This window comes from Polyergus mexicanus, unplaced genomic scaffold (genome assembly GCF_030449975.1).
Source record: "Polyergus mexicanus isolate NDT 795.1 unplaced genomic scaffold, iyPolMexi1.0 SCAF_26, whole genome shotgun sequence".
Classification (NCBI taxonomy): domain Eukaryota; kingdom Metazoa; phylum Arthropoda; class Insecta; order Hymenoptera; family Formicidae; genus Polyergus; species Polyergus mexicanus.
In genome coordinates this window covers 4,073,364-4,100,458 of record NW_027223346.1, presented here as the reverse complement: position 1 = coordinate 4,100,458, position 27,095 = coordinate 4,073,364, and the positions used below count along the sequence as shown (strand labels likewise).

The 27,095-nt window shown below is 37.1% G+C and overlaps 2 protein-coding genes across 2 annotated transcripts in view; both read left to right on the top strand.

Annotated features, from left to right (window-relative positions):
- LOC138943353 (uncharacterized) overlaps positions 1-6,929 on the top strand; it is a 180,264-nt gene extending 173,335 nt beyond the window's left edge. Inside the window, exon 4 of the mRNA XM_070314119.1 lies at positions 6,892-6,929. Coding sequence (XP_070170220.1) covers positions 6,892-6,920 — 29 coding nt within the window. The 3' untranslated portion in view covers positions 6,921-6,929. The remainder of the gene's footprint in view (positions 1-6,891) is intronic.
- The window catches only part of Rbp6 (RNA-binding protein 6), a 420,916-nt gene that overhangs the window by 19,611 nt on the left and 374,210 nt on the right, over positions 1-27,095 (top strand). The window lies entirely within an intron of this gene.

Sequence of the window (27,095 nt, the reverse complement as noted above, 5' to 3'; positions counted from 1 at the left end):
AACATTCCTAATCTCAATATCATTATTTTTCTGTCATGCTTTTAGAGAACATGATATTTATATACCTATGTAAAAAGCATATACGTATCTCTGTATCCATATCCAGAAATTAAAACTGCACCGGTCGATCGTTTTTGTCGAATGAAATGGACGAGTGTTGATAATATCTTTATCTGAGCGCAACCGTGAGTGTCAATTCATTAATGAGTTGACCCAGTGGCAAAGCCAAATCATTGGTACAAGAGTGTTTGTTCCAATTTTGATAACGATTGAATTGTTCTTGTTTACAAAAATGCTTAAAGCATCATACAGACTTTTGGGATATAACCGGTTTTAATTTTGCTAATATTCATCATATTTCAAACGTTAACTTTTTATAAAAATATATTAAATACAAATTATTTGTTATATATTTCTTTCTAATTATTATCACATGTTTTATTTATTCTAAGATTACATAATGGATAAATAGAAAATTGACTAGTCTTTTCATTTAAAATTGAGAGAAAGAACTGTCTTTAAGGGAAGATTAAGATACTCTTATATCATAGCGTCATATATGACATCTTATTTTCAGATTACGACACGTCTTATCATATTAAAGCGGAATTAAATGGTTACATTTAGTGCTAAATGTGGGACATGAAAACAGATTCGTCATTTATATGTAAATGTCTTCTAAAAAGAAGAGCTGTTCTAATATCAAACCTCACCTGGATATTTCGAAATTCTGTGTTTCTTTTCCACGAATACGAAACTCGAGGGAGAAAGACACCCTCCGGGTTAGGGGGGGGGGGAGGGGTAGAAAGGAAAGAGGGAGGAATAGAGATGCGAGGGTTATATAAGTCTCGGAAAGTTGGCGGAAATGTCAAATTCTCGAGCGCTCGCTTCAAATCAGCGTCCAAATAAGTCGACGCCTTTCTCGCAGAGCTTGCGCTTCTCTACCCTTGTCTTCGCTGCTTTACGTCCCCCTCGCTTCGAAATTCTTCGTCACTTTCTCTATCTCGCCTTCTTCCCTCTTCCCTCGTGCTCTCAACCCCTTTTTCTTCCCACAGGACTTGCTCGCGTCTTCCACGTTGACGACTAACGCCGTCAACGGCTAGGACGTTTCACTTTGTCGAGACGCGCGCTACACCGGATGCTGGAAAACGTGTCCCCATCCCCTGCTTACCCGTACCCATCCTTCTCCTTCCCTCCTCCCCCCCCCCTCCTCGTCTTCTCCCCTGTCCCCGCTTACTCGTTTTGCTTGCGCCTCTGCCACCCTTTCCGCGTCTCTCACGGTACCGGATAGAAATCACGCGAGAGACTTGCCGGCAGCCATGTTGACGAAATATTCTCGTATTCTCCCGACGATAGCCGGATTGTCTGCTTCGATGTGCATATTTACTTAACGGGAATATCCACGGAGTTGTTCCGCCGGATAGAGTTGTTCTCGGGACAGTGATTCACTTGTCGCACGGGAACTCCTCGGGGATAACGATCTTATTCTCCGCGAAAGGATTTTCTATTTCCAAAGTTAGGATTTAACTCTGCAAACGCGAGAGGAGAGATCAGAGAGCAGCGGTCTTTTAAATCATAAAATTAATCCCTTAATTTGCTGTGTAGGTACAAGAAAGGATTAGTAATCCTTAAAAATTAAAGTAGCATTTTCGGATTTGGGAAATTAGAAGAAAATGAACAAGTTTTTTCTGCGAAGTTTGTTCCAGCGAGAGTTTCTAAAGATAGCGGCTTTTATTCGTCATAATATCTCTGCAGAGATAAAAATATTTTGCGAAAAGTCTTTTGTTTTTTTAATGAGATTCTAATTTTCTCGAATGCGCATATATATATATATATATATTTTGAATTAAAAAATCCTATAATTTTTTAAATGTAAGATTAAATTCTAAAAAGAGAAATTTAGTTGGCTAGTTCTTCTTCGAATATAAAAATAGACAATAATAGACATCTAACTCAGTCTGTTTGTTTGGATATTTACACATGGGACGTAGCGAACTTTTCAAATGTCAAAGTTGGCTTCGTGCCGGTTTGTCAAGCGCTAAACTAACAGCACCGATATCCTCGTGGTGGCTGCTGGAATAACGCGAATGTCACGTGGCGATCGATTTCTCGTTTATCTCTCGAGCAATGACGTAAATACAATAGCTTATGATGACGTAACAGCATAATACTATATCTTCGTTGCTTCCACGGCGATATTTTCACTGTTAAAACCTTTTGCGAATCTTTTTATACTAGCCTGTCAGAATCAAATAAAATAGACCTTTCATATAAATTTACGATATCAAACGATCAATAATTAAGCATAAAGTACATGTCAATTAATCGAATTTAACGTTAAATATATGAAAGCCATACGAATTTCTTTTTAGCCCTTAAATCTTAAGGGTGAGAAAAAAAGAATTTTCGATTCATTTCCAAATCTGAGAAATCTGCGTACATTTATTGATATCGAAATACATTTTACATATCGATCACGTATATACACCTACATACATCTAAAAATTGCACGTATATGCAAACGGGCGCATAGCCACCTTATCCACGTATCCGTGAAAACGACGATGTGGAAGGGTGGCTTTGCGCAGTGGTCGCAATAAAGAAACAGCGAACTGCGAATGCTCGAATTATTTACGCTAAATTTGCGCGACGACATGCGCGAAACGAACGCGTGTGGCAAACTGGAGAATGCAAAGTGCCGGTGGACGCGGCCAGAGAAGGCGAAATCTTCCCGGGACATGAGGAGGATTGAATCGGGTGAGAGGAGTGAAAGGAAGGGGGGGCGGTGGGGGGGGGGGATCGGAAATCTACGATATGCGGCAGCAGATTCTCGACCGATTGAAAACTAGAACGAGCCTCTGTAATCTGTCAAATTGTTCATGTTATTTTCCTCTCTCGTTCGATCGACAAATGTTCGTTCGAGATCATCTTACCATTTTTGGTGCCTCTTTCTTAAATGTATTGGTTTTAAGTGTATTATATGTATTATTATTATTATTATTATTTTTTTTTTTTTTTTACATAGAGCGAATAATTATTATTCATTTTTTGCTATTATTTTGTTCAATAACATTATTTAAATAAATTTTACATATATTTTTTCAAAGCTGATGGATTATATTGTAGTCTCTCTTACTTCATCGTTATTATTGCGTTTTGTACGGATTATATTAAACTTGAAAAATATTTTTTTTTTTTTATGGATTTATTTTTATAGATTATCTTTTCAAAATTTCGATCAAATCTTCATACGCTACAAACGCATATAAACGTTCTTTACTAAGTACTTGGATGTGTAATAGAATTTAAAATTAAAATTGAGATGAAAGCGCAAAGTTCACTGGAATTTGGCCGAAGAATGCGCTTTTGTTAGCAACTTTGAAGTCTAAACCCGCCAAAATTCTTCATTAACGTCACGATGTTAACACAGAGCCGCCAATCTCTTAGCATCTGCCAATAACAACACAAACGATGAACCTGGCACGACTGCGTGCAACGGTACGACGGAGTTCATTAATCGTCACCTCTCTTCGTCCACGTGTTCGCGTTCTTTCCCGTTGTTGCATTGGCGGCGACGGCAGTAGATCCATTTAGTACCGTAGTCTCGTAGTTTCGCAGTTCCCCGGATTGTCGGTGGCGTCCATTTGTATCGGGCGAAACGGCTTCGGGAACCCGAGATACTGGCCGGTGGCCAGGAATGTTATCCCGATCCCCTTCCCGTCGTTCCGTGGAGAACGACCAGGCCGCGTCCGTGCAGGTGGACCGTCGTGTAAATGCCGTATTTATTGCCTCGTTCCCGGATGTAAATGCGCGTGCCGCGGATTATTGGTAACTGATCTTCCGGTCCCGGGGATAATTCTAGCTACGTGATAACCGTTGCCGATGCCCCGGCCGCGATCCTCCGAATTTCGGCGATACGCCAAATCGCTGACGCTTGTACGTACGCGGCCTTTACATTTATTACAGTGAGAAATAATTATCAATCATTATTAACAGTGATTGCGAAAAAGATCGATCCACGAATGACGATTATCGATTTTTTATTTTTTTTATTTTTTTTTATAATTTTATGATAATTCTATTATTACTCTGTCATATCTATCTCATTATCGCAATTATATTTAATTATTTTTATTATGATTAAATTGTTTCTCAGCAAAACATCTAGAGCACGAATTAAAAGAACGTATATTTTTAATCTAGGTTCTTATGCAAGATTTTACGAAGCATGACTCGCTTCTATATTGCATAACTCGGCTCAATTAGTGGTGTATCCGTTAATTATCCATCTCTTGTGACGTCAGGAATTACACGATCGACATATATGTGACTAAAGCGGTAAACGTTGGCGGTTTCTGCTAACATTCGACCCATGCCACGAGAACATGGTTGAACGTCGTCGGTTTTCTTTATTAAAGATTCAGTCCAGTACAGATGGCGGCGGCAGAGATTTGTGCGTATTTTAGAGAGCCGCCCGGGCTAATCTTGCGACGTGAATCTCTAAAGATGAATTTATACGATTATCTTCAAATTTAGACGATTATCTGAATATCCGAAACGAGACCGAGACTAATCTGTGTAATTAAAATCATAGAAAATTGAAAATAGTCTATTTTATCTGTTTGCAACATGATATATTTTTCATTATGTCTTAAAAAAAAAAAACTTGGAATTAGAATGACAGCTCTAGGGATAGATAGCTCTTCTAATATGGCTCTAAGATAAAGAAAAAAAAATAGAGAATCTCAGTTTACAGCAAAGAAATTAATAAAATCTATGAGATGTTTGATCTCGCGTGTGAGCAGCGTCTCCATCGTCCAGCGCACTTTTAAAAATTACGTTTATTCAATGAGGTCACTCATTGGACGACTCATTTGGAATAATCATCGAAAATGAAACGTAGAAATTCATTTTAACTCCCGTACGCAGTGACGTTAACATACCGCGGCATTGTCAGAGGAAGACAGCAGTGGTTGCCAGCGCAGTGGGTTTCCGGTGTCTGCGGTCGAGCCCAGGTTCCGAATATCAAGAATTCATATCTGATGTACGGGACCAGGCTCATCCTCGAGTTGATGAGCCTATCATGTATCGCACCGTCATGTATCTCATTCTTTCCATAATTAATAATCGCTTTAAGTTTACGCGTTATTTGTCACTGATACGCTAAGAAAAACGCTTTTCCATCGAGACACTTAAAGTTTTCATGGTTCTAAAAATGTCTTAGAAAAAAATATTTTGATAGAATTTGGTTACATGGAGCTTCTATACCAGAAGCAGCTTTTTTAAATCATCTTCCACGCGGATAATATTAACTTTAACTGCTAGAATTATGTTTGCGTAACGTAACCACCGCGATGCATAGTGAATTTAACTTTTGCTGCAACAAATGGAATTATATTTTTCTAGATTTTTGATATAGTTCGGGATGAGCGTGATACGCTTCAACGGTATATCTTTCGTTTATCGTTACTCTCGTTTCAATACGAAGTTAAGCCGACTCAGTCAGTACTCGGTCCGGACTTGAAGAGTTACTCGAATACCATACATCACTCAGAGAGTGCTATTTCACAAATTGCATGCACATAACATTTCTCCCGATAACACATCGATTTCTCGGGGATGCATTTTTTAAGCGACCCGTCGCGTCGCGCGGAGAGACGTCGGGCGAGCCGATAGCGATCTAAGAAAATTACTTTCGTCGCTGAGAAAGTGCATCGGCGGGCGATAAAAGGCGACGCCTCCGCCGACGCCGACGCCGCCGCCGCCGCCGCCGCCGCCGTCGCCTTCGCTTCTCGAGCTCCGAGATCAATTTGCGATCCCGACCTCACGCCTCTCGCGCTGGAACTCGAGCTCCCCAAGTCCCGCCAATCTAGCCCCGTAAATAACGACCGCCGGAAGTTGCCGGGGCGCGGCGGAAGATCCCTCGGCGAGCTCGCACTTTGTCAGAGACGGATGACGCCGCGGCGCGCTCGCCGCGATCGGATCGACCGGTGATTTACGATGGGCGCCGTCACACGCCGATCGTTCTTGTGCGTCTCAAGATTATTTCGATGCGTACAAATTACGAAGGCGAGAACGGGACGATGAGGAACGCGCGCCGCTTCTTGGTTTTCGCGGTTCGGATTAGAGCTACGCCGTACGATATAGATAATTAATTCTTCCCCAATGTCGATTAATTTTCGTTCTATGTAAAGGTTACTCATGGCGTTATCTTTGTTTCAATTTGACGTAATCTTTCTTTGAGTATTCGATATGGATATTTACCGAAGAATATTTTTTCTGCGACGATCGAGAATTTCGCAGGAATGTAATTATTATTTCTATGTCGATAACTTTTTAAAACATGCTCGCTGTTTTTTTAAATTACTCTAAAAATATATTTTGAACAATAGTTCTCTCCGCTTAGAAGTCTATCATTTGATTTTGATTGATGATAGATCAACTTGTCTTCTGACGAGTAAATAATAATCTCCTGTCATTTTCTATTATTTCAGCTGCAAACGCAAAGTTCACTTCTTTTCTTAGAAGTCTATTACTCTATGTTGATTGATGATAGAGCACTAGATTTATAAGTAAACAATCATTCTCTTTCGATCTTTCAAGTACAAAAACGATATTTGTATCGATAATTTCGTATAAATTATTTCTCATTACGAAATCAGTCATCGATTTTTATAACGAATGACGAAAAAGATTACCTTGAAATCGCTTTTATGAATTTTAATGATTATGAAGCGATTAAAATATTTTTTGTTTGCAAATGGTTTTCTTAATAACATATCGTTTTAATTGATACAATTTTTTTATTTATCTCGTTTCATTGATTTCTATTACACATATATTCTCGAAATAATAAGTAATAACATGAGTCTTTTTTGCCTTATGTTTCAGGTAAGATTACGTTGCATTTTTACGGTTGAATAAGATTTCCCAGAGATTAGAGATATGGTAAGTAAAAAAATACACGGTCTCAATATACAGGGTGGGGCATTTGTATTGAGACTCCTAAAAAATAAAGCGAAGAAATGTTTCAGACAAAAGTTGTTCGGTTCTAAGGGGCTCGTAAGATGGTGGCATTAGTTTGATCTTGGGTGGAGGCGCTTCGGAGATTTTAATGTCAATTTTGTTTTTTTAAATGGAAATACCCCAATTTTTTTACATAAATCGATTTCTTGCAATATTCTGCATAAAAAGTTATAGGGATATGATGGCTAAAAGTTTAATAATTTACGAGATATTTTATACTTTATTTTATTACTTTACTTCGATATAGTTTTACATAAATTATGAAATATCTCATAAAATTATTTATTTTGCAATGATGTTACCTTGATATTTTAAACTCAAAAAAATAAGAGACATCAGTTGGTGTAAAAAAAATATAAAAAAATTAACATTGAAATCTCCGAAGCGCCTCCACCCAAGGTCAAACTAATGGTGGCCCCCTTAGAATCGAACAACTTTTGTCTGAAACATTTCTTTCTATCTTGCTTTATTTTTTTAGATATTTAGGCCTCTCGATATAAATGCCCCACCTTGAATATAGGAGAATATGGAGATACTGTGATATATGAAAATACTCTTATTTTATATTGTAAAGATAAAATTTGTAGTATATATATATCGTGATGCATTTCAATCGCCTATCATTAAAGGTTGTCAATTACACGTATTTCAATATCGGTTGTTCTTTCAACTTTTTGACATTAATGATCGTTATCTATATCCGAAGGTAGCCAAGCGTAACGTATGATCTCGTATTTCAATACATCAGTCTATTGTTGAATCATTGTTAAGATAAGTGATCGCTAGAGCAAATCATCGTCTAAACGAAAATTGTTCATCCAACACATTGACGTAAATTCGGTCTAACGATTTTGCGATACATTTGAGATGCTTTTTCGGGCACGCAAGTGAGGAAACATTTCCTCACAAAGTGTATGCGCGTCAAAGTGTTTGTCGCTCGGGCGGATTACAGTTCTGTACGTCAGCGCGTAGATGGCGTTAGAATGCGCTTTCGGATTTAAAATCTCTGTACGGAATTTTTCAACGGCCATGACGTCGATTCGTCGCCGATTTCGTCGCTTAATCCTGAGGGTACCAAATCCGGATAAGAAGTATCCGGAAGCTCCTAATCCTCCATCGGCTCCTATGTTTGTGAGAACAAAGAAGTCGGTTGCGATGCAATTCTATGAAGTAAAAAGCTGAGAATAAAATACAGACAAATTTCTTCTGATCAATTGAGAATGGAAAAAAAATATAGAAACTATAAAAAAAGTAATAGATTTCATATATAAAATATATTCTTATTTTTCATATACTCAAATCTTATTCTCATTATTGCATTATACAAGAAACCAACATTATTTTATATTTCTTATTTATTTATCTCTATTTTATTCTTATCGATATTTTCTATCATTTTCTTTATTACAAGAAATGCAATACAGACTCGTATTGTCATAATTGTTTCCTGTACGTGTAAAATTATAGAATGTAAATATTTGCATAGATAGATGGAATGTCTTTATCGTTATTTGGATGTTTTGAAAGGAGAGAATAATCGTCTAGATCCTGACAAACTATCGCATTACATAATCGCGTAATAATTCAAATTTATAAACACCCGTTTCCGTTCTCGTATTATATCACGCTGGCACGTTTCACGATTAACGATTTAAACAGTTTCGCGCGTTTCGCGATGGCGATAATTGAAATTCATTGTCTCGCAACATTCACGGGATCCGAAACACACGCGCGTGCGTTTCTCCCTCCTTCTCTCGAAAAATCAGTCGGTTTTTTCGCGTCGCGTTTTCGTCTCCCCGTTTTTCCATGGATCGCCGGATTATGGGCGACTGCGTTTTATCGGTCGGGCCGCGATAATTAACAACGAACGATAATTAATTCGATTGGATCTCGCCCCGCGCCACCGATTCAACAGCATTTCGCCAACGGCGACGAGGGGCGCGCGAGTGAATATACGCGTCGTGTCGACAATCCCGACTTATAACGCCAATCGCCTCTCTCCGTGGCCCTTTGAGTAGCCTTTCAAAAAGGGCTTAATATCGTGATATTAAAACGCGCGATAATCGCACGGTACGTTGAGGTCCCCGATGAAATAATAAACGGCCCGGTCGTTTGATCGCGCTGCGTAAATAAAATTGCGTTAAACTTTGGACGGCTCTCTCAATTAAAACCGCGAGTCACCATCTTCGTCCTGATAGCGGAAAAAATGAAAGGAAGAAGAGACAAATGAGGGGACGTAAATAAAGAAAATACATTTTAGAATGAGATTTTTTAAATACATGTTTTGACTCGAAATGTTTCAGAATTATCTCGCCTTATTCCTTAACAGAAATGTTGAGATATATCATATTATCAATAAAATTGATAAAAATAGAACTGATTTACCCCTGTATGTGTGTATTGATGTGAATATTAAATGTATTAAAGTTGTCAAATCTTTCGAAGGAATTTCAAATCTAGTCAAATCTTAATTGAAGAAAACTCGATTCGCGAAATCTGGTTTATTTAATAAATTAGTAAATAAATAAAGAGAGTAACATGACGGTTTTAGGAACACTTGTATTTGAATATACATGGGAAAAGAAAAAAGAAATACTTAAAAAAATTATATAATTAAAAAGGATAATAAGAAATTTCTAATAACCAGAAATCAGAAGTAGAAAGAGAGAGAGAGAGAGAATACAATGAAATTGTACAAGAAATATCTCATTCCAAACACTATATAACTGTAGTAGTAAATAAGAGAAATCACAGAGAGAAAAGAATGCGAGGTAGAGAGTGAATTGAAAAATTATTCGTTCGGTTATCTCGCGTAATATTTAATTAACAGCCGTGTATTGCATTTGCAGCAAATCGATGCCATCTCGATAATGAACCTTATCAATTATAACCGTGGCCGATGAGTCGATAAAATATCTACACAAAGTACAATATGTATAACTTCACTTTTTAAGCGAAGCATATTTTATATAAACGTTTAATATGCAATTTTCTCTATATATAAAATGAGCGAGTTAATGCTACAAATAAATGTTTCCACATATATGTTGTTGCATTTGTGCAAAATAATAAAGATTACGTTTACAAAATTGTGAAAGGCTATCCACAGCAATACTTTAATTAAATATAGCGTTTTTATTAAATAGGCACTGTGTGTTATTAACTAGATAGAAAAAAAATGATCTGTAGGCCGATCAATATGGAACAATTGATAGTTAATAGATTACCAGCTCTCTTTGCGGATCAAGTCAGATTGCGCTAGATGTAACGATATACATGATATATGTATGTATACAGTGCCGACTTTACGATCGGAGCTTTCCATTCATGGATCTGAGACTTTTATATATATATATACATTTTTATTTTGATAATAAATTTCGTGTCAACAAAGCTTTAAATTAAAATAATATTTATTCGAATTTATCTGAAAAACAAGATTTTGTTATTTATTTACACTCTTAATTACCCAAAAAAATTTTTAATCTAATTATTTATAATTTTATATGTATGTGAAATGTACAAATAATTGTTTCTACAATTTTAAGCGCGGTTTGTAACATTCTACAAAATGGAAATGTGTGATTTTAGGGACACCCTGTATGTCCGTTGATACGCGATCGGTGCATTAGCAAAAGCATTACCATATGGAATCGTGAACGGAGTCCCAGAGATTTTGCCGCGATCGCAATTTGCATGATTGATTGCCCTAAAGCTCCTCCGGCTTTTAGTTCCTAGGTGATACTCTTGTTTCCATTAGGAATTAGCCGCTTCATAGAATGCAAAATGCATATGCGTTTAATTTCACGACTGTAACGTTCCCGGCTCGCATTTTCAATGGAAAAAAGGGACAGCTATACCTACGTTATCCGACGAAAGCGTATTGCATAAAACGTTGCTTCAGTAAAATACCGTGCAATATATAAAAGGTAGGTTTCAAATGGACGCAAATGTCGAACGTTTTTATAATAATATTGTAAGAAGTTTGTTGTAAAATATTTTAAAAAGTTAGGAAAGTTATTTTAAATACGTTCTAAATACAATCTTGCGTGTAAAGCTTAAAAAAATCATGCAGAGTGTCTACTCCCTAGAAAAACTGGAATTCTCAGGGGATTTTGTGCATCTGAAGTAATCAGGGAATTCTCATGGAATTTTATTGGGACTCGGGAAATGTTGTAGAAAATTCTTTCTTTAATAATGTTGCTCTTATATTATAAGTCAAGCTGTGTGAATTATGTGTTTAAAATATATTATAAATATATACCTACACGTATTTTCGTTTATATATTCAATGTCTTAACAAGATATTGAATATGCAGTTCTTTATTTTAATTTTTAATGATGAAAAATGTAAATGTTATATGCGAGTTAAAAATTTTTATCTTAACAAAAGCTATTCAATTTTTTTTCCGTACGTAAGTCTAGCGCTTGTGGTGTTTTTTTTTTTTTGTATGAATGAAAAATATTAGAAAACACGTACAATGAAAAGACTTATTTTAGGAAATTGCATTTTATTTTGAAAAATCTTGGAAATATTCTTATTTGGAATTTTAAATAAAAATACTTGGAAAATCAGGGAATTTTCAAGGATACAAGATTCGAGTAGACATCCTGTCGTAGGTTTAAAAATTTACAAACTTGAAACTATCTCGAATCAATATATGACACGCATATTAGTTTTATCGCGATACGTCTAATCTTCGTTACGAAACGCGTATGATAGTCGGAGCGTAGTAAATAAAAAAAGCGATTTTTTTCCCGAGCATTATCGCTCTCACGTTGCGCGTCGAGGCGTCGTCGTGGGACTCTCGAGGGAAGGAACGCGCGCGTTCGCGACAGTGTTCGTCCGTGTGTCCGCGTGCTATCCCTCCGGTGTCCTGTTCCCTGTTGTATTACATTCTTGTCGCGAGTAAGACAAGTAAGACAGAAACGTAGCTGTAATTCGAAGCGACACGATCTGGTAATGCCAGCGCCGATTGTAATTTCAGATCGGCATTCGCTCGCGATTTAATCGCGCTTCGATGTCGCGCTCATCAGCTGCTCGCTCGTCGCCCGCAAATTAGCCCGATACGACGCAATCGCGTAGACGCGATTATATATAAACACGCGGCTGCTATTAGACCCGATTTGCCCGAATTTTGCCCGCGATGTGCTCCTCTCCATAGTAACGAAATCCGTGCAATCGGATTACCGCTGTCGATCGAAGCGCTTCAGAAATATTCATGGAAGGAGAATATGTCTCGAATATGCCTTCTTTTTGCAAAAGTGCAACGTTATTCAAATACAACGAAAAGATTCTTTTATTTTGGCAACGTTAGATTTTCAAAAAGCATTATCGGGGTGTCCGCTCCCTAAAAAAGCATGGAAAACCTGAAATTTCAATTATTTCTTTTGTATCTGAAGAAATCAGGGAGTTCTTACGGAATTTCATTGGGACTAAGAGAATTTTTTTTTTCTATATTCTTTCTTCGATAATTTTGTTCAAATATTGTAAATAGTCGGTAAGTAAAGTGAATTATGTATTTAAAATATATTATAAATATATATTTTTATCTCTCTTTCTTTATATATATTCAATATTTTAAAATATTGAATATGCAGTACATATTCTTTATTTTTAGTCATTAGAATTTAGCATTATAGAAAACGCATATAATGCAAAAACTTATCTTAGAAAGTTGCATCAGATGAGAATCTTTAAAATATTCTCTTTATCTGGACTCTTTTGAACAATAATATTCGAAAGATGAGAGAATCTTTTTTCTAAGATTTGAGTAGACACCCTGATTGTATTATCGCGAAAATAGAAAGCAACATTCGTAGAGTAAGAGAAAAGCTAGAAAAGCTGCTACATAATTTTTCCTACATCTCCGTTAAGTATAATATATACGAACATTATGTGTATTTGATTATTTAGGATTCTTTTACGATGTGGTGCAAGAAAAACAGCATCCGAATATAATCGATGTTTTGTCTCGTGACACTTTATTACAGCGTGCATCCAATTACGAGCCGGGTACGTGTAAGCATGTGAAACACGTCCACGGGGGGCTACCCGCTACCTCGTTTCTGCGCTCGCGTTGGTTACGTGGCTCGTTACGTCGCAGATTATTTTTTTATGCTGTATAATTATGAAGAACTGTTATGCTTTACAATGGCGCACGCAGACCGCCGTTACAAAATCCTTATGCGCGCTGTTGCATTTTGCGATGTTCTGATAATATAATTTTCCTAATTAACATTACATGGTAATATATTCGCGTATAAATGAAAGAATTAAATTTTTACGCGAGCTTTTTTTTACGTTACACAGCACATACGAGTAAGTAAATAATTTAAGTATATTACAAATATATATTTACACACACACACACACATACATAATTAGTGTTTTGTATGTTGTTTCTGGATTATTATGTTTTATCAAGAATTATAGAGCTATATATTGAAAATAAAGCCAAAACTGATTGATAAATTATATGAATTTTTGCACGACATGATATACGTCAATTTTATACACATATGACTATGGTCAGAATGATGGGAGGAGGCGAATGCCTGGTGGTTCTCGTAAAAAAATAAATCGCGGACATCGTCGTTGTTAATCCGCGTCGCTCTTCGCTGACGGATTAGCTGAATAAATCTTGGACATTTCTACGCGCGCGCAATTCCGTGACTTACACGACGGATGTTGAAGCGGGTAGTAAACCGAGAGCATCCATGAGAGAAGCGGATTAAACGACGGTACGTGCTCCACTCACGCTTTGATCGCCAAACTAGCTGGCCAGAGAACGAGCGTGCAACACGTTCCCGTGGCAGAGAAGGGAGAAGGAACGGGATAGAATGGGGAAAGACCAGTGAAATAGCGTTTGTCTATTTCGGGGCCGGAGATCTATAAAAGCTATTGCAGCAAGAAAACATGCAGTGAAATAAACATAGCTTAAACGAAGATCGTATATTCTCGCCTCGTGTATTAATACTGTATTCGTAAATTCTGTATAAAATTTATATTCTAAAGATATTATACTAGATCAAAATTTATTTTTGCGTGTTCCGCAAAAAATCATGAGACTTACGGATTTTATTTGAAAGAAATCGAAAATAAATAGCAGATGATAACATTTAACTCTAAATACTCTCTCTCTCTCTCTCTCTCTCTCTCCCCCTCTCTCTTTCAAGGTTACTTAAAATACGATTTATCTAAGAATCATAATTTGGTAATCATGTAGTATATCAAAGATATTCGCGCAAAATGCTTTTAAACAGATAAATACACGAAGGATAAACGACGGAGGAGCAAAAGGATAGCTCACATGATCAAATCCAGGGTATTCACTCGACAACGTGTTCACCTGGAAAGTAAAGGAAAGCGCGCATCGGCGGGAGAGAGGGAGGGGAGGGAGAGGGAGAGAGAGAGAGAGAGAGAGAGAGAGAGAGAGAGTGCTCGGTTGCTTCTCTCGCTTAACCTGTCGGCTTAGCGCGAGAGTTCCGCAGGATAGATTGCTTTAATTTAAGTGGAGTTAGGCCAGCAGCCCGACCCTTGGCACGCATACTACCCCCCCGTGAGTTAGGTTACCGACGAAGAGTCCAGCGCGTCCCGGGCTTAATTCGACCCTCCGCCCTCTGCTTTCACGGAGTCTCTTCTTCGTTCCCTCTGACAGCTCGGGCTTAATCCCTCCCCCCCGCCCCTTCCCGGACCAGATTAGTCCTACACTCGCGAGAGGGCAAACGGTGGCGGGAAAGGGTGAGAAGGGGCTCGAAAGGTGCCCGGACTATGTGGATCATTCGATATCCACTCTCGCCGTTAAGGCAAAATCGAACCTGGCCGACTGCAATATCCGCATCCACTCGAATCCGCCGTCCTCGTCGCCCTCACCCTCCTCCTTCAATCTCCCCTCCTATACCTATTCTCCCCCCTTTCCCCTACGAAACCGCTGGCTTTCATGCTCTCGTTTCGCTCCGCGCTATCCCTCTTCGGCTTTTTTTTTTCGCCCTCGCCCCCTTTTCTACCCTCTCGTTCCGTTCTATTTCGACGGTGGCGGTCGTTACCGCCGCGAGTTGTGCAGACTCTCTTCGATTCGATTCTCGAGAGTCCGTCTCGTCGAATGAATTTCGTACGCGGGCTCGTAACAATCGAATCGCGCCGCTCGGAAATCAGAACATGTTGAATCGCTCGGATTAATTTCGTGTCAATTAAAAATGCCACTTGGCGATGAAAATTGTAATCTTTTTATAACAAATTCAAGAATTCAAGAGAGACGTTGATTTGTTAGAAACGTTTAATTTGCTATATTTTTATTATTTATATTATTAAAAACAACATAAAAAATTTGATCAATGTTCTTAATTATATCGTGCATTAAAAATTTTTAGATTGTGTACATATATATATATATATATATATATATGTATGTATGTATGTGCGAGAATTAACTTTATTATAATCAGAAATTAAAAAAAAAATTCTGTCGGAAAAATATTGTATTTGTACAAATAAAAATAAATGACATTGACAATAATGTATACATATTACGTTACATATATTATTCTTATTGTCAAGCCACATAGAGATCTGTCAGAGAAAACATTAATTTTTTTTTAATAAAAAATGATTACACACATCTTGTTTATAATTTTAATCGCGTATCATTTTTATGTATAATTATTCTAATATAATAATCCTATACATAATTTACGCGATACAATTAATCTTTGCTTTTTCGTTATCTTGAATTATTCTGTTCAAACGATACGTATCACTTTGGTTTTCAACTCAGTTCAAGTATTTGCGTAACGAGAGCCACGTAGATTTTTCAACGGTGTGAGAACTGTATATCGGGGCTCCTTTGGCGGTTTGCGCGTATCGATTTTGCCCGTGAAAATCCCGCGGGAATTAAATATTTATACAGCGAATTTGGATACGGCGCTTCGCTGAATGCGAGCTCGCGCACACAACCGGAAATAGCTGGAACGAAAAGTGCAATGAAATGTCTCGCGCGTTGACGTGCACGGCAATCTCACCTCCGCGAAAATAGCCTCTATTGCGACAATGGTAAACTAAAAGAAGTATAAATAAAGTAATTCAGGAGTGTAATACACACTCGTTAAAAAAGCCTTTTATAATGATAAATCATTAGCTGCACAAGTATTTAATTTTATATCGCAGGTGACCTTTTCTTTTCTGTAAGATTATAGATTTTTATTAGTTATTTTCAATGTTATTTACTCACAGTTTTCTATACACCCTATAGTTCTGTGCAATAAAAAGCGCAGATATATTTTAGAAGATATATTTTAAATATATCAAACATTGAATTGTATAATTGATAATTAAATAACAATTAAACATTTATTTTTATTGTATCTATATTTGCACAGGTGTCGACAGAGTGAAATTGCATTTATGTCACGTAAAATTACTCTCTCTCGCAGAAAAGTTTTTAAAAAAAATAGTATATATGTATAAAGACCGAAACTAAAACAAAACCTGACCGACATAGCCGTCATAAATCAAACGATATTCGCGAGCGCGCATTTAACCGGGCACTCTACGCGGCATAAATATTTCAATCCCCGGCAGGGCAAGGCCGACGACATTTGTCGCGCGTCGGCTGACACGAGCGAAATTCACAAATTACAGTTTCCAAGGCTTAGGTGTGAAAGCGGGGTGGGGTAGGCTTTAGGGCAGATTTTTTTTCCTGGCACTGTTCCATCCTGGGTCATGAGCGCGGTTTGAGGGAGCGATTCGGGAAATGAAACTATAACAGCACCGCTCCTCTCCCTTGTTTAACATTTTTGCTATAGAAAATCTACCGTATCATCGCTGTATTTCCAAATGTTTTCGAATGCGATCTCCGTATATTACATCAGCTTTCAATTCCGTTATTTGGATGAAATATATTCGAAAGTGTAAACATGGTGAAAATCAACAACAAATACTGATGAAACTATGCAATTTTAAAGCGCTATGCGTGAATTTAATTGTTCCTTTTTGCTGCAAGTTTAACTTTTTTTTTTTTTTATTACACAATTGAATTAATATTGAATTTTCTACTTTATAAAATATTAAAAATAATTTTCAAAATAGTAAATCCCCCCCTAATTAGCGCTAATTATTCACTCGAAAATCGTAGTATTCCCTCATATTTTTTCTTTTCTCTAAAATTTAATTCTTATAGTTTAATTTTTTATTACTTTTTTTAGTTCTGTTATTTGCGGTACTACTCTGCTCATAAAATGTTCTTTATAACAGTTTAATTGAGCACATAAAAACAAAATCATATTTTGGAGGAAAGAAATTAATTTTTAAAATATCTTCCGACTTCTTTTAATGTCAAATCTTCTTTTAAATATATTTAATAGAAATCGATAAAATTTCAACAAATTTACAAGCTCTATACTTACGTGTGTTTAATATGTGTTAATCGAGTTAACGGAAACGATGCCATTTTGATATAATCACCAATTTCCGAAGACCAAATCATCCCCTGGAGGAATGCAAAGGATGGCATTCGGCAAGATGATCCTATTATATCGCCGCACACAACATCAATTTTCCATGCTTGTTGCGGCCGCGATGATCGTTATGAATCGCGCCATGACGTAATCGCGTTATGATAAATGGCGTTTGTTTGGCGTTTTCATGATAATTTATTTAACGAGCGAATTGTGTGGGTCATCGCAAAAACGAGTGAATTATTTACGCAGAGTTTTTTGGAAAACGAGATACGCGCGCGATATCGTAAATACGAAATTTATATTTAATCGCAAAATAATGATATATTTATGTTGGAAATCGGTGATTGCGAGTATTCGTATAAACTCGATGATTTTAGAACACACAATTAGCTCGTCAGCTTTGGCGGAATTGTGTGCGGTTTTAATACGCGAATAAAGTTTCGTAGAGTGCATTTGCCAAAACGCGTAATCGCGGAACGTCGATAAAACGTTACGGGGCTGCATCATGGCAAGCTTGATCGCTTAATTTCGCGGATACGATGCCTGCTTCTTCTCTCGATTCCGCCGTTATGCCGGTCTCTTTCGGTCGCTAATCCACGCTCCGTAATCGTCGGAAGTAACGCGCTAGATTATCGGAACGCCGCCCGTCTCTTCTTCGCTTTCATTTCGGCGAGGATTAAGACCTTAAAGCCTTATCTTTGTAAAACACGACGCGCCATTTCTCCACGATGGCCTCGAGCTGTCCGTGAAAAATAGTACTCGTCTTTATCCATCGTACGAATGAAATTCACGGTGGATCTTGACATTATTGTAACTTAATAAAGTAGCCACGCACACAGTGCATTCAAGAAGTTCGGGGACTGACTTTTTTTCTGGACGCACTGACTGCGCTATCTCTTCGCTTACACTGGGTCTAGTTACTATGATTCTTCTCGAGTTTTGCCCATATTTTTTTTTTGACGCTATTGAATCAATAGTTTGAAGTTTGCGTGCGTTTGAAATTTTTAACGTTGTCACGATTTTCAAAATAGAACCGTGATTAAGTTTTGTTTTAAATGTGGAAAAACTGCAACAAAAACATATTAAATGATGCAAGATGCATCTTACTTCCTGCTATACAATCTTCTTCAAGTGCAACTTGTATTATTTAATATGTTTCTGTTGTGCAGTTTTTTTTTTCACATTTAAAATAAAACAATCAAAATTCCATTTTTCGATCATATTGTCTTTTAAAATACTTAAAAATATGAATAAAAATAAAAATAGAAGCGTAAAAATATATAAAAGTTTAAAGATATGAAAATTCGAAAATTTGGAAAATATGGAAACTTGAAGGAACGTGAGAAAAGGAAATTTAAAGATCTCTGAATTTCACGTTAGACATATATTATGGACGTTTTATAAAAAGCTAGAAAGTACAATACTATCGCTCTCGGGTGAAAATCTTGACGCGTTATCGCACGCACTCTGCAGTGAACATTGCTAGCAACGTTAAAACCACGTGGATGTCGATTGTCGGGTGGGTATTTTGCGAGTTCTCGCGTCGCCGCGTTCTCGTTGTTCTTCCGTTGGATTGATATGCAGGGAAATGAGTCTCGTCGTTGTGGCCGATTTTATCGCGCTCGTCGCGCGGAACGCCGTGCTTCGTTCATACCTTGAAATACGAGTCACCTTGTATGCCTTTGTATGAGTTGTACGGGAGAGAAACCGGAATACGCGAACGCGACACCGCGCAATCGATACTCTCCGTGTTGCGGTTAAGTTTAATGTGTCCCTCGTTATATCAATTACTGTCTTTTTGAGCGAGATTACTCAACCCCATCTTTGTACTTTGAACCGGTTTCTTTTATTTTTAACTGTTCCAACACAAAAGATCTTTTGTTGAGTGTAAAATATTTAAATATAGAATACATAATTCCACAGCAGAGATCATTTTTCCAATATATTCCATCTTAAAATAATGTCAGTGCAATTCGAAAGTAGAAAAATGTTAGGAAAGTAGGAAAATATTAGAGAGATGAAATATATAATAATATAATAAAATAATTAATTATAAAATAATTATAGTAAGTAATAATGCGTACGAAACTGGAAAATGAATTAGAAATTAAATATGTGCGGTCAAATAACGCGACATATCGGCGCGTTGTTTAATTTTTTTTTATTAATAAACCATTGCATATTTATCATATTTCATTGGTCGTTTATATAATATACCTATCGCTGCAGAGAAGAGACTATGCAATTGCTCACAGATAGAATATGATCTTTTAATCGAGACCGCTGCGTGAAAGCATCGAGAGTGGCGCGAGTCGCAGTTGACGAGAAAAAGTTCATCGTGAAATTTTTTCAATTAAAAATCCTCGACGCGCGTACTGTCCACCGAGCACCGTGGGCGATGGTCAGGGGCAAGAGGGGAGAAAGGTACTTTTAATTACCGCGGTGTCGCGTAACGCATGGGCCGTTTCGGTATAAGATCCGGCTAGAAAAATTCCGGCGGCAGCTGCGAGTGAATCTCTCGGCGAGCCCGGAGTAACACGGGGAAAGAGAATCTGCAGAAATTAGGTGGAAAGCGCGTGTTGCTCGCTATACTTTTTACGCGCTGCGTAGTTTTTAATTAGATTAAAGGTCCGCGAGCGAAGACACATGAAATGTTTCTCTTCCCCGGCGAATTTTAATAGATTTTAATCGAGTATACAAATTCTTGTTAACCGCTCGCTTTTTTTTTTTATTATTATTATTATTATTATTGCTCGATCGTGTTGAAATAGACTTTATTGGTAAATACATGTATAGATATATAAAATATTTCTCTTCGCACAATATATGCACACAGTTAATTTTACTAATGATTTTTATCGCAATATTTTAATTTATTATTTAGTTACTTAATTATATTAAAAGTTTATTTAGTTGTATCAAAAATTACATGTGTATGAATCTCGAATTTCCTTAGGAATATTTAATATGTAAACTTTTGTTAAATTTTCTATTAATCGGACACAGTATATTAAATGCACAAAAGAAAAATTGAAATTTTTTGCATATTTATATCAAACATATAAGCATGAAATTATTCTGTTGGAATTTTGAAATAATTTGATTTGACGCTGTCAAAATAAAGTATTGTCAATACATGTCAATCGAGAGAGTCCGTAATAAAAACATTAAAGTAATTAATAAGTAAATAGAGCTCTGAATAATGTGATATAGCATAAATCATAAATTATTAATATGAGCTGTTAATATGAAATGTTAATAAGAGCTAAATAAAAAATTAATAAAGTACATATGATCAAATAAAAATTAATGCAATGTATGTATTACGCTTGTTTTCTCTCTCTCTCTCTCTCTCTCTCTCTCTCTCTCTCTCTCTTTAATGTTTATTTCAACAGATTTACTGAAGATGACCGAAACGTTTAAAATAATAAAATTTTTTTGGAATTCTTCAAAGGATTTTTACCTTCATTTATCGTGCGATTGGCTCTTATTAGCTCGTATTAGCGATTTACGTTATATTAAAGAAATCACGAAATGAACCGTGATAATCGTTTAAGCTTCGATTTGCCTCGAGAAACGCAAGATGTCAAGCGGGGAGAGGAGAGCGGATGAGGGTATTTATAGCGAGTGACGGAGATGGTCACGTGGGAATGGACGCGCGGCGTCCATTGACGCGATAAATGTCGCCGTCGGCCATTAACGACGCTCGCCTTGCCTCATAATCAATGGGAGAGACCCGACGACGGTTCTCTCGGGCATCTCCCCAGGCTCCACCCCGTACTCTTCCCACCCTCTTCTGTTCCTCGTTTCCCGCACTCTCCGTCGGGCACTGCGCACGACAAATTAATTCTCTCCGTTTTTCTGCCTTCCAATTACCGTTACCGCCGCGACCGGATCACGTTGTCTACCCTGAAGAAGAGAATTGGAGTATTTGGGACGTTAGAGCGGATTCACTCGTCGAGCTTTTAGAAGAATGGAAAATGGCGCCGTAATGCCTGTTCGCGAGTTCGGAGTTTTCGTTCTTGTGTAAAGGAACGGGTGTGAAAAGATTCTCATGTAAATGTTTTTTTTTTCTTTTTTTTAATAGGGAATATGGAGGCTGATTCTCTTTCATTTTCACCCAATTAAACTAAAATATCTTTTGAAGATGGAAGCCGCTATAAACACGTGGGATATCTATCTTAAAATTTTTATAATCATTTTTGATCATCATCCGTTTGAAATTTAAAAATTATTTATCGTTGCGTATAATATTATTAAATAGATATTATTTATCCTTCAGAAAATTATGAAAGTAAGCAAATCTCTATTCTTATATGTCTTATGAGATTTTTTTTTCATAGATAAGATAAGTAAAATTATAACACGATAATTTTGATAGGAATCAACCATGTTAAACGTTAGTCCGAAACATGGATCATTTATTAAGCGGGAAGCCGCCGACGAAAAGGCATCTTCCCTCGACTCTGACTCGCGTTCGCCTTTAACGAGATAATAACCGTGCGATTACGCGTTTAATTCCCCGCGCTTAAGATGCGCGTCGGCGATAAGACGTGACAAATACTGGCCATAACTATACCTTTAACAGCCGCCCGTTGCGCTGACACGAGCGGCTCGTGGCACCGATGAGGAGGAACCAAACATGGGTGTGAAGAAAAAAAGAGCACATGTAAAACGCCGCATATGTATATCATACGCATCTTTCTACAGAGGGGAATGAGATTAGAAAAACCTCTTTCGAATCTGTTCAGATGTCGTCGACTGTCGCTGCAATTTTTTTTTTTTTTTTTTATCTGCGATTTGAAAAAGAGTGTACATAATGTTTAATACATCCTGTGTATTAGCGTATTGAAATAAGTATCTAATAGAATAAGTATTTATATACAAAACTATACATATATAGCATTATATGAGGGGCGAATTTTTATGATTTTGTGTACATGTGATATGTGCGAATCTAGTAGTTACGATTAAATTGCAATCTGTACGTTTGACAAATTTCTTTTTTTCATATTGATTCTGTAAATGCACTAAAGTAGACACGCATCTTTGTTCTTTAATATAATGTGACGTGGCAAAACGTAAAGTCATACGACGTGATAATATCATATTGCTAGTTTAATCCGTGCAGGCGATTCAAGGCCCGGACAAAAGAGCGCGAAGGACTTTTTCCGGGTTACCCCGAGGCCAGGCAAGAAATTTAAGCCGACCGTGAACCATGTACGTGGAAATTAACAGCTTAACTTGGTTACCTAAGAAGAGCTCCCGGTAGTCCCTTGAAAGTGCCACGCGCTCGCGAGCTCGACCCGGAAATTCGCCGGAGCACGACGGCGAAACTTAACCCATTATATTTCTCCGTACCCCGCCGACCGACCTCCACATCCTCCTACCATATCCTCTCCGCAATATCTGCGTCATTATTTCCTCCGCGTTGTATAATCCCGTGCGAGACACACCCCGAGACTTTGGTCGATCTTCTTCAATCGGCCGTTGGTGTAATTTTGCTTCAAAAGCGTCAGGTAGATCAGCAAGAAGTGTGTTATATTATGATTCTAAATTAATCTCATAACTAGATAAAATATTCTTTAATGATCTCATTATGATAAGAGATATTCTCCAGATATTCTACTAATTTTTATGTCAGACTTATTGGAGCAAAAATTTCATCACCTTAGAAAGAACCACTATTATCTGAGAAAATCTTTCAATATTTAATATTAGATATTTTAATAACAAAGCTTTGAATTTATATAAATTATATTAATTTCAATATATACATATATATAATTAACAAATAAATTTATTATTCATTATATCTCAACTCTTTCATAGTAAATTTACTATTCTATTATTGTAATATCGATTTATCTCAATCTTCCTATTTTTCTTGGTCCAAAAATTCTGCCGCAATCAGATTGCGATCTCTACAGAGAAGCTCGCGATAAAAATTCGCAGCAAACGGCAATAAAGCGCATGAAGCCGCGGCAGCTAATTGCCGCGGTTGGCAATAATCGGTCGCGCGCCGCCACGAGCGGCGGGCAATTATTTTTACGACGAGGATGATATTGTCCATTTATTTAGCCGAGCTTGGCGCGTCGCGTCGCGTCGCGGCGCTTTGCTACCGATACGACTGTCCGTGTTAACCCGCGACGGTAACGATCGTATAAATTTCCCGCTATTTCCTGCAGTACCGCGACGACTCTATTGCCGTGATTTCCCCCCGCGTACCTCTCACACACGCGGAGCGCTCTTTTCGCCGACCCATAATCTTCTGTATGATTAATAAGAGAGGGATAAACAGAACAATAATCATTAAATCTTATTTGAGCGAGCAAGAAAGATAGCCAGAAATATTAAACGGTGAAAGAAAGGGGTAACGCGTTATCCAGAGGAATCTACTCTTAACAGTATCAGGATAACGCTAATAAGAATTATGTTCGAGAATGACTGCTACAAGCTTTTAACGTAATCTTTAGAGCCGAAAGCTTTCTAGCATCTAATGTTTTACAGTACGAAAAAATCGTATTATTATTATTGTAAATTTAATAAATTAACTTTGATTTTCTAAATTTTCCAAGTTTCTAAAAAAAAAAAAAAAATTAAACGTTTATTTTTTAAAATTATGGATTTAAACAATTCTATAATAGATAATTCAGTGGGAATACTGACAGATAAGAGCCAAGGTGCGGGTATTGGTGCGCGAACTTATTATTATTTAATTTTATTAATACATTTGCATTAAAAATGTACGGAAACCATCGATGATATACGTGTGGCGATGGCAAACATTAATTTACACAGATTCTACGCGAGTAAGCCTTTCTTTCTTTTTCCGATCATCAATCTTAATTTGAAATTTGACCGCAACAACAAATATTGTGTGCATGTCGGGTTTTAAAATTTCAATTTAATCTTTATACAGTATATTTTATATATTTTTACCTATTTATATCCATGCTTAATTGTTTGTACTCTAAATCTATTGCTGTTATTATATAATTATAGATCATTACGTTTTTATTTGTTTCCTGAAACGAATTTTTGAAAGAGACAGAAAATATTAAACACTAACGTTAGCAAAATATTATTGCGTCACAAAGTTTTGCATAAAATTAGAAAAGATTATATAGAAAGTTAAGCAATTAATGACTAATCCAGATTTAGAGATTTATGGTCTCGTAATAATGATTGTAAGATCGCTTATCTAACAATGAAAGTCGGCATGGCGCAAAAGGCGTGTAAGAAGCTGACAGAAATAATTAGGATGAAAGTGTGGGCGCGGATTAGGAAATTACAAGGAAACGCTAATTAACAGCGAGGAGAATCGCGCAAGCGACAGGAACGACGCTTGACAAGATTTGTGTCCAGAACATATCCAAGAGCTAGCTGTTTTTAATCGATTAATAACCTTAATAAAATGTGTACATTTATTATTCGTTATTTAATCGATAATGGACTCGAGTCGACATAAAACGAGCCAGTCGCGTAAGTTACATAAATAACATTATCGAATTTAGGAAATTTTCATCATTCAAAATTCTGTCAAATTAATATCTGAACACGTGCTTGATAATAAAATGTAATAATTAATGAAAAGATATGAAAAATTATACACAAATTAGGATATATTTAAAAGTAATATTTTAATTATAAAAAGAGAGAATTATTCTAAAAAAAGAGAGACCCTTAGTCGCGAAACTTTCAATTTTGTTTCTCTTATCTTAAGTCGCCTATGGACTTCGTTAATTAAAATAAAGTCAATTAGGATCTCTCGAAATACTCTTGGCACTGGTTAGGCGATGTCGAAATTTAGATCTGGCGTACAGCGTGTTAATTACTCATGGCTGTTTTGCTGTAGCCCCTGGCTCTCATCGACGAAGCCGTGAGATAGAAGGCCAGCCGACACATTCATCAGAATCGTAAATTTGCTATGCGAATGTTTAATGCGCCTACGCAATAGACTACGTAAGAGCGTATTTATATACGCATACGAAGTATAAATATCCTTCGTTAAGTGCATTAGAATGAAAATAGTTCCATCTCGATTATTTTTGTTTTGCAAGTGTAATAAATGATACAATATGTATATGCTTATATATATATATAATTTTTTGAATTTGTTTTTTTCCGCTCAGCTAAAAATATTTGCTAATTTATCAATTAATCTTCTCTCAATAATAATTAACGAATGGCTATTACTTGTTTAATTTTCATTATTAAACCACGTGATTATATAATTTGTATCTATTAAAATTCAATTCTGAAAATTAATTCTTTGAGAAATCAAATTTTATTGTCTATATTTACATTTCTCTAGTTTAAAACGTAAAATAGGAATTACACACGTTTACATGTTAATTTTAGTTCCCAGAAGCCAGGTTAAAGCTCTTGAACGCTGCTGTAATTCGAGCTTTTTCTATCGCATTTCCTTTGCGAAGTACCTTCGCAAATTTTTTTAATGGATCCCGTTTCCTCGCTTATGCGAGGAGATATAGCCGGAGTGCATTCAACGGCGCTTAATAACGCGCCGGAGCTTTACACGAGCGGGCGAGGCACGTGAGGGCGAGTATTTCGAAAAATATGGACGAGAGAGGCGCGCTTCGACGGCGCGCCTCGCCTCGTGCACCGGGCGCTGTTTAAACAGTGGCCGGCGCTATTTGCATGTAATTACCGCGTCGGCGATTTAACATTAGCAACGCTGCATTTATACAGCGCCGTTCGTCACGCTCCGCTCGCGTCTCGCTTCGCATCCCGCTTCGATGCGGACTCGTGTATCCTCTCTAGACAATCTGAAATATCTGTTACATTAACGCTACCGCGAATATATGACTGAATTCGCTAGGCATGGTGTACATATTATCATTATCGAGAGAAATTCCGTAAGAATGATAAATCGAAAAGTTCAACGCATTTACAAGGTTGCGCAAAATTTTGAAAATATTCTTCAATTTTTTATTAGTAGTTTGATTTATGTATTTGTAGGGAAATACAGATTTATATAATACAATCATCGTGATATATTTTTAATTTCTGTATCTTTTCTATTAATTTCGATTGTGTAGTCGTTTTCACTTTTGGTATCATTATACGTTAAATTCATCTATTAATTACGTACTAGCAATAAAATAAATTTAAGCGTCTCGTAGTCTTATAGATGCGATATTACCATTTTCATGCACCATGATTTATATCCTTTTTACCTAATACAATCCTAGGACCCTAGAGCCCCGCACGCGATTATCGCCGGCGATCTTTCAGCGCGATAAGCCCGCTTAATATTCCCGTTACGCTCGCGCAAGTACTCGCCGATCGTCGCGCGGGAGAGAAGCGTCTCGATAAACTCGCCTCGTTATTGATTTATTTCGGTGCTTAATATGTATCATCGGCGTTATTCCGGGGGACTCGACTCGCGTGATTCGGCACGGCCTGGTGTAATCCCCCGTTTCGGCGAGGAGTTACGAGCCCCGGGCTGTCGTTAGGCGAGTTCGCGGACTGCAGTTGGCCGCCGCTGCAATTCCGGCCGATCAATTTTGCCGAGGAGAGAACTGCTCTCTCTCTCTCTCTCTCTCTCTACACGTTCGCCAAATAGACAGGAGAACTCTCGCTTGCGA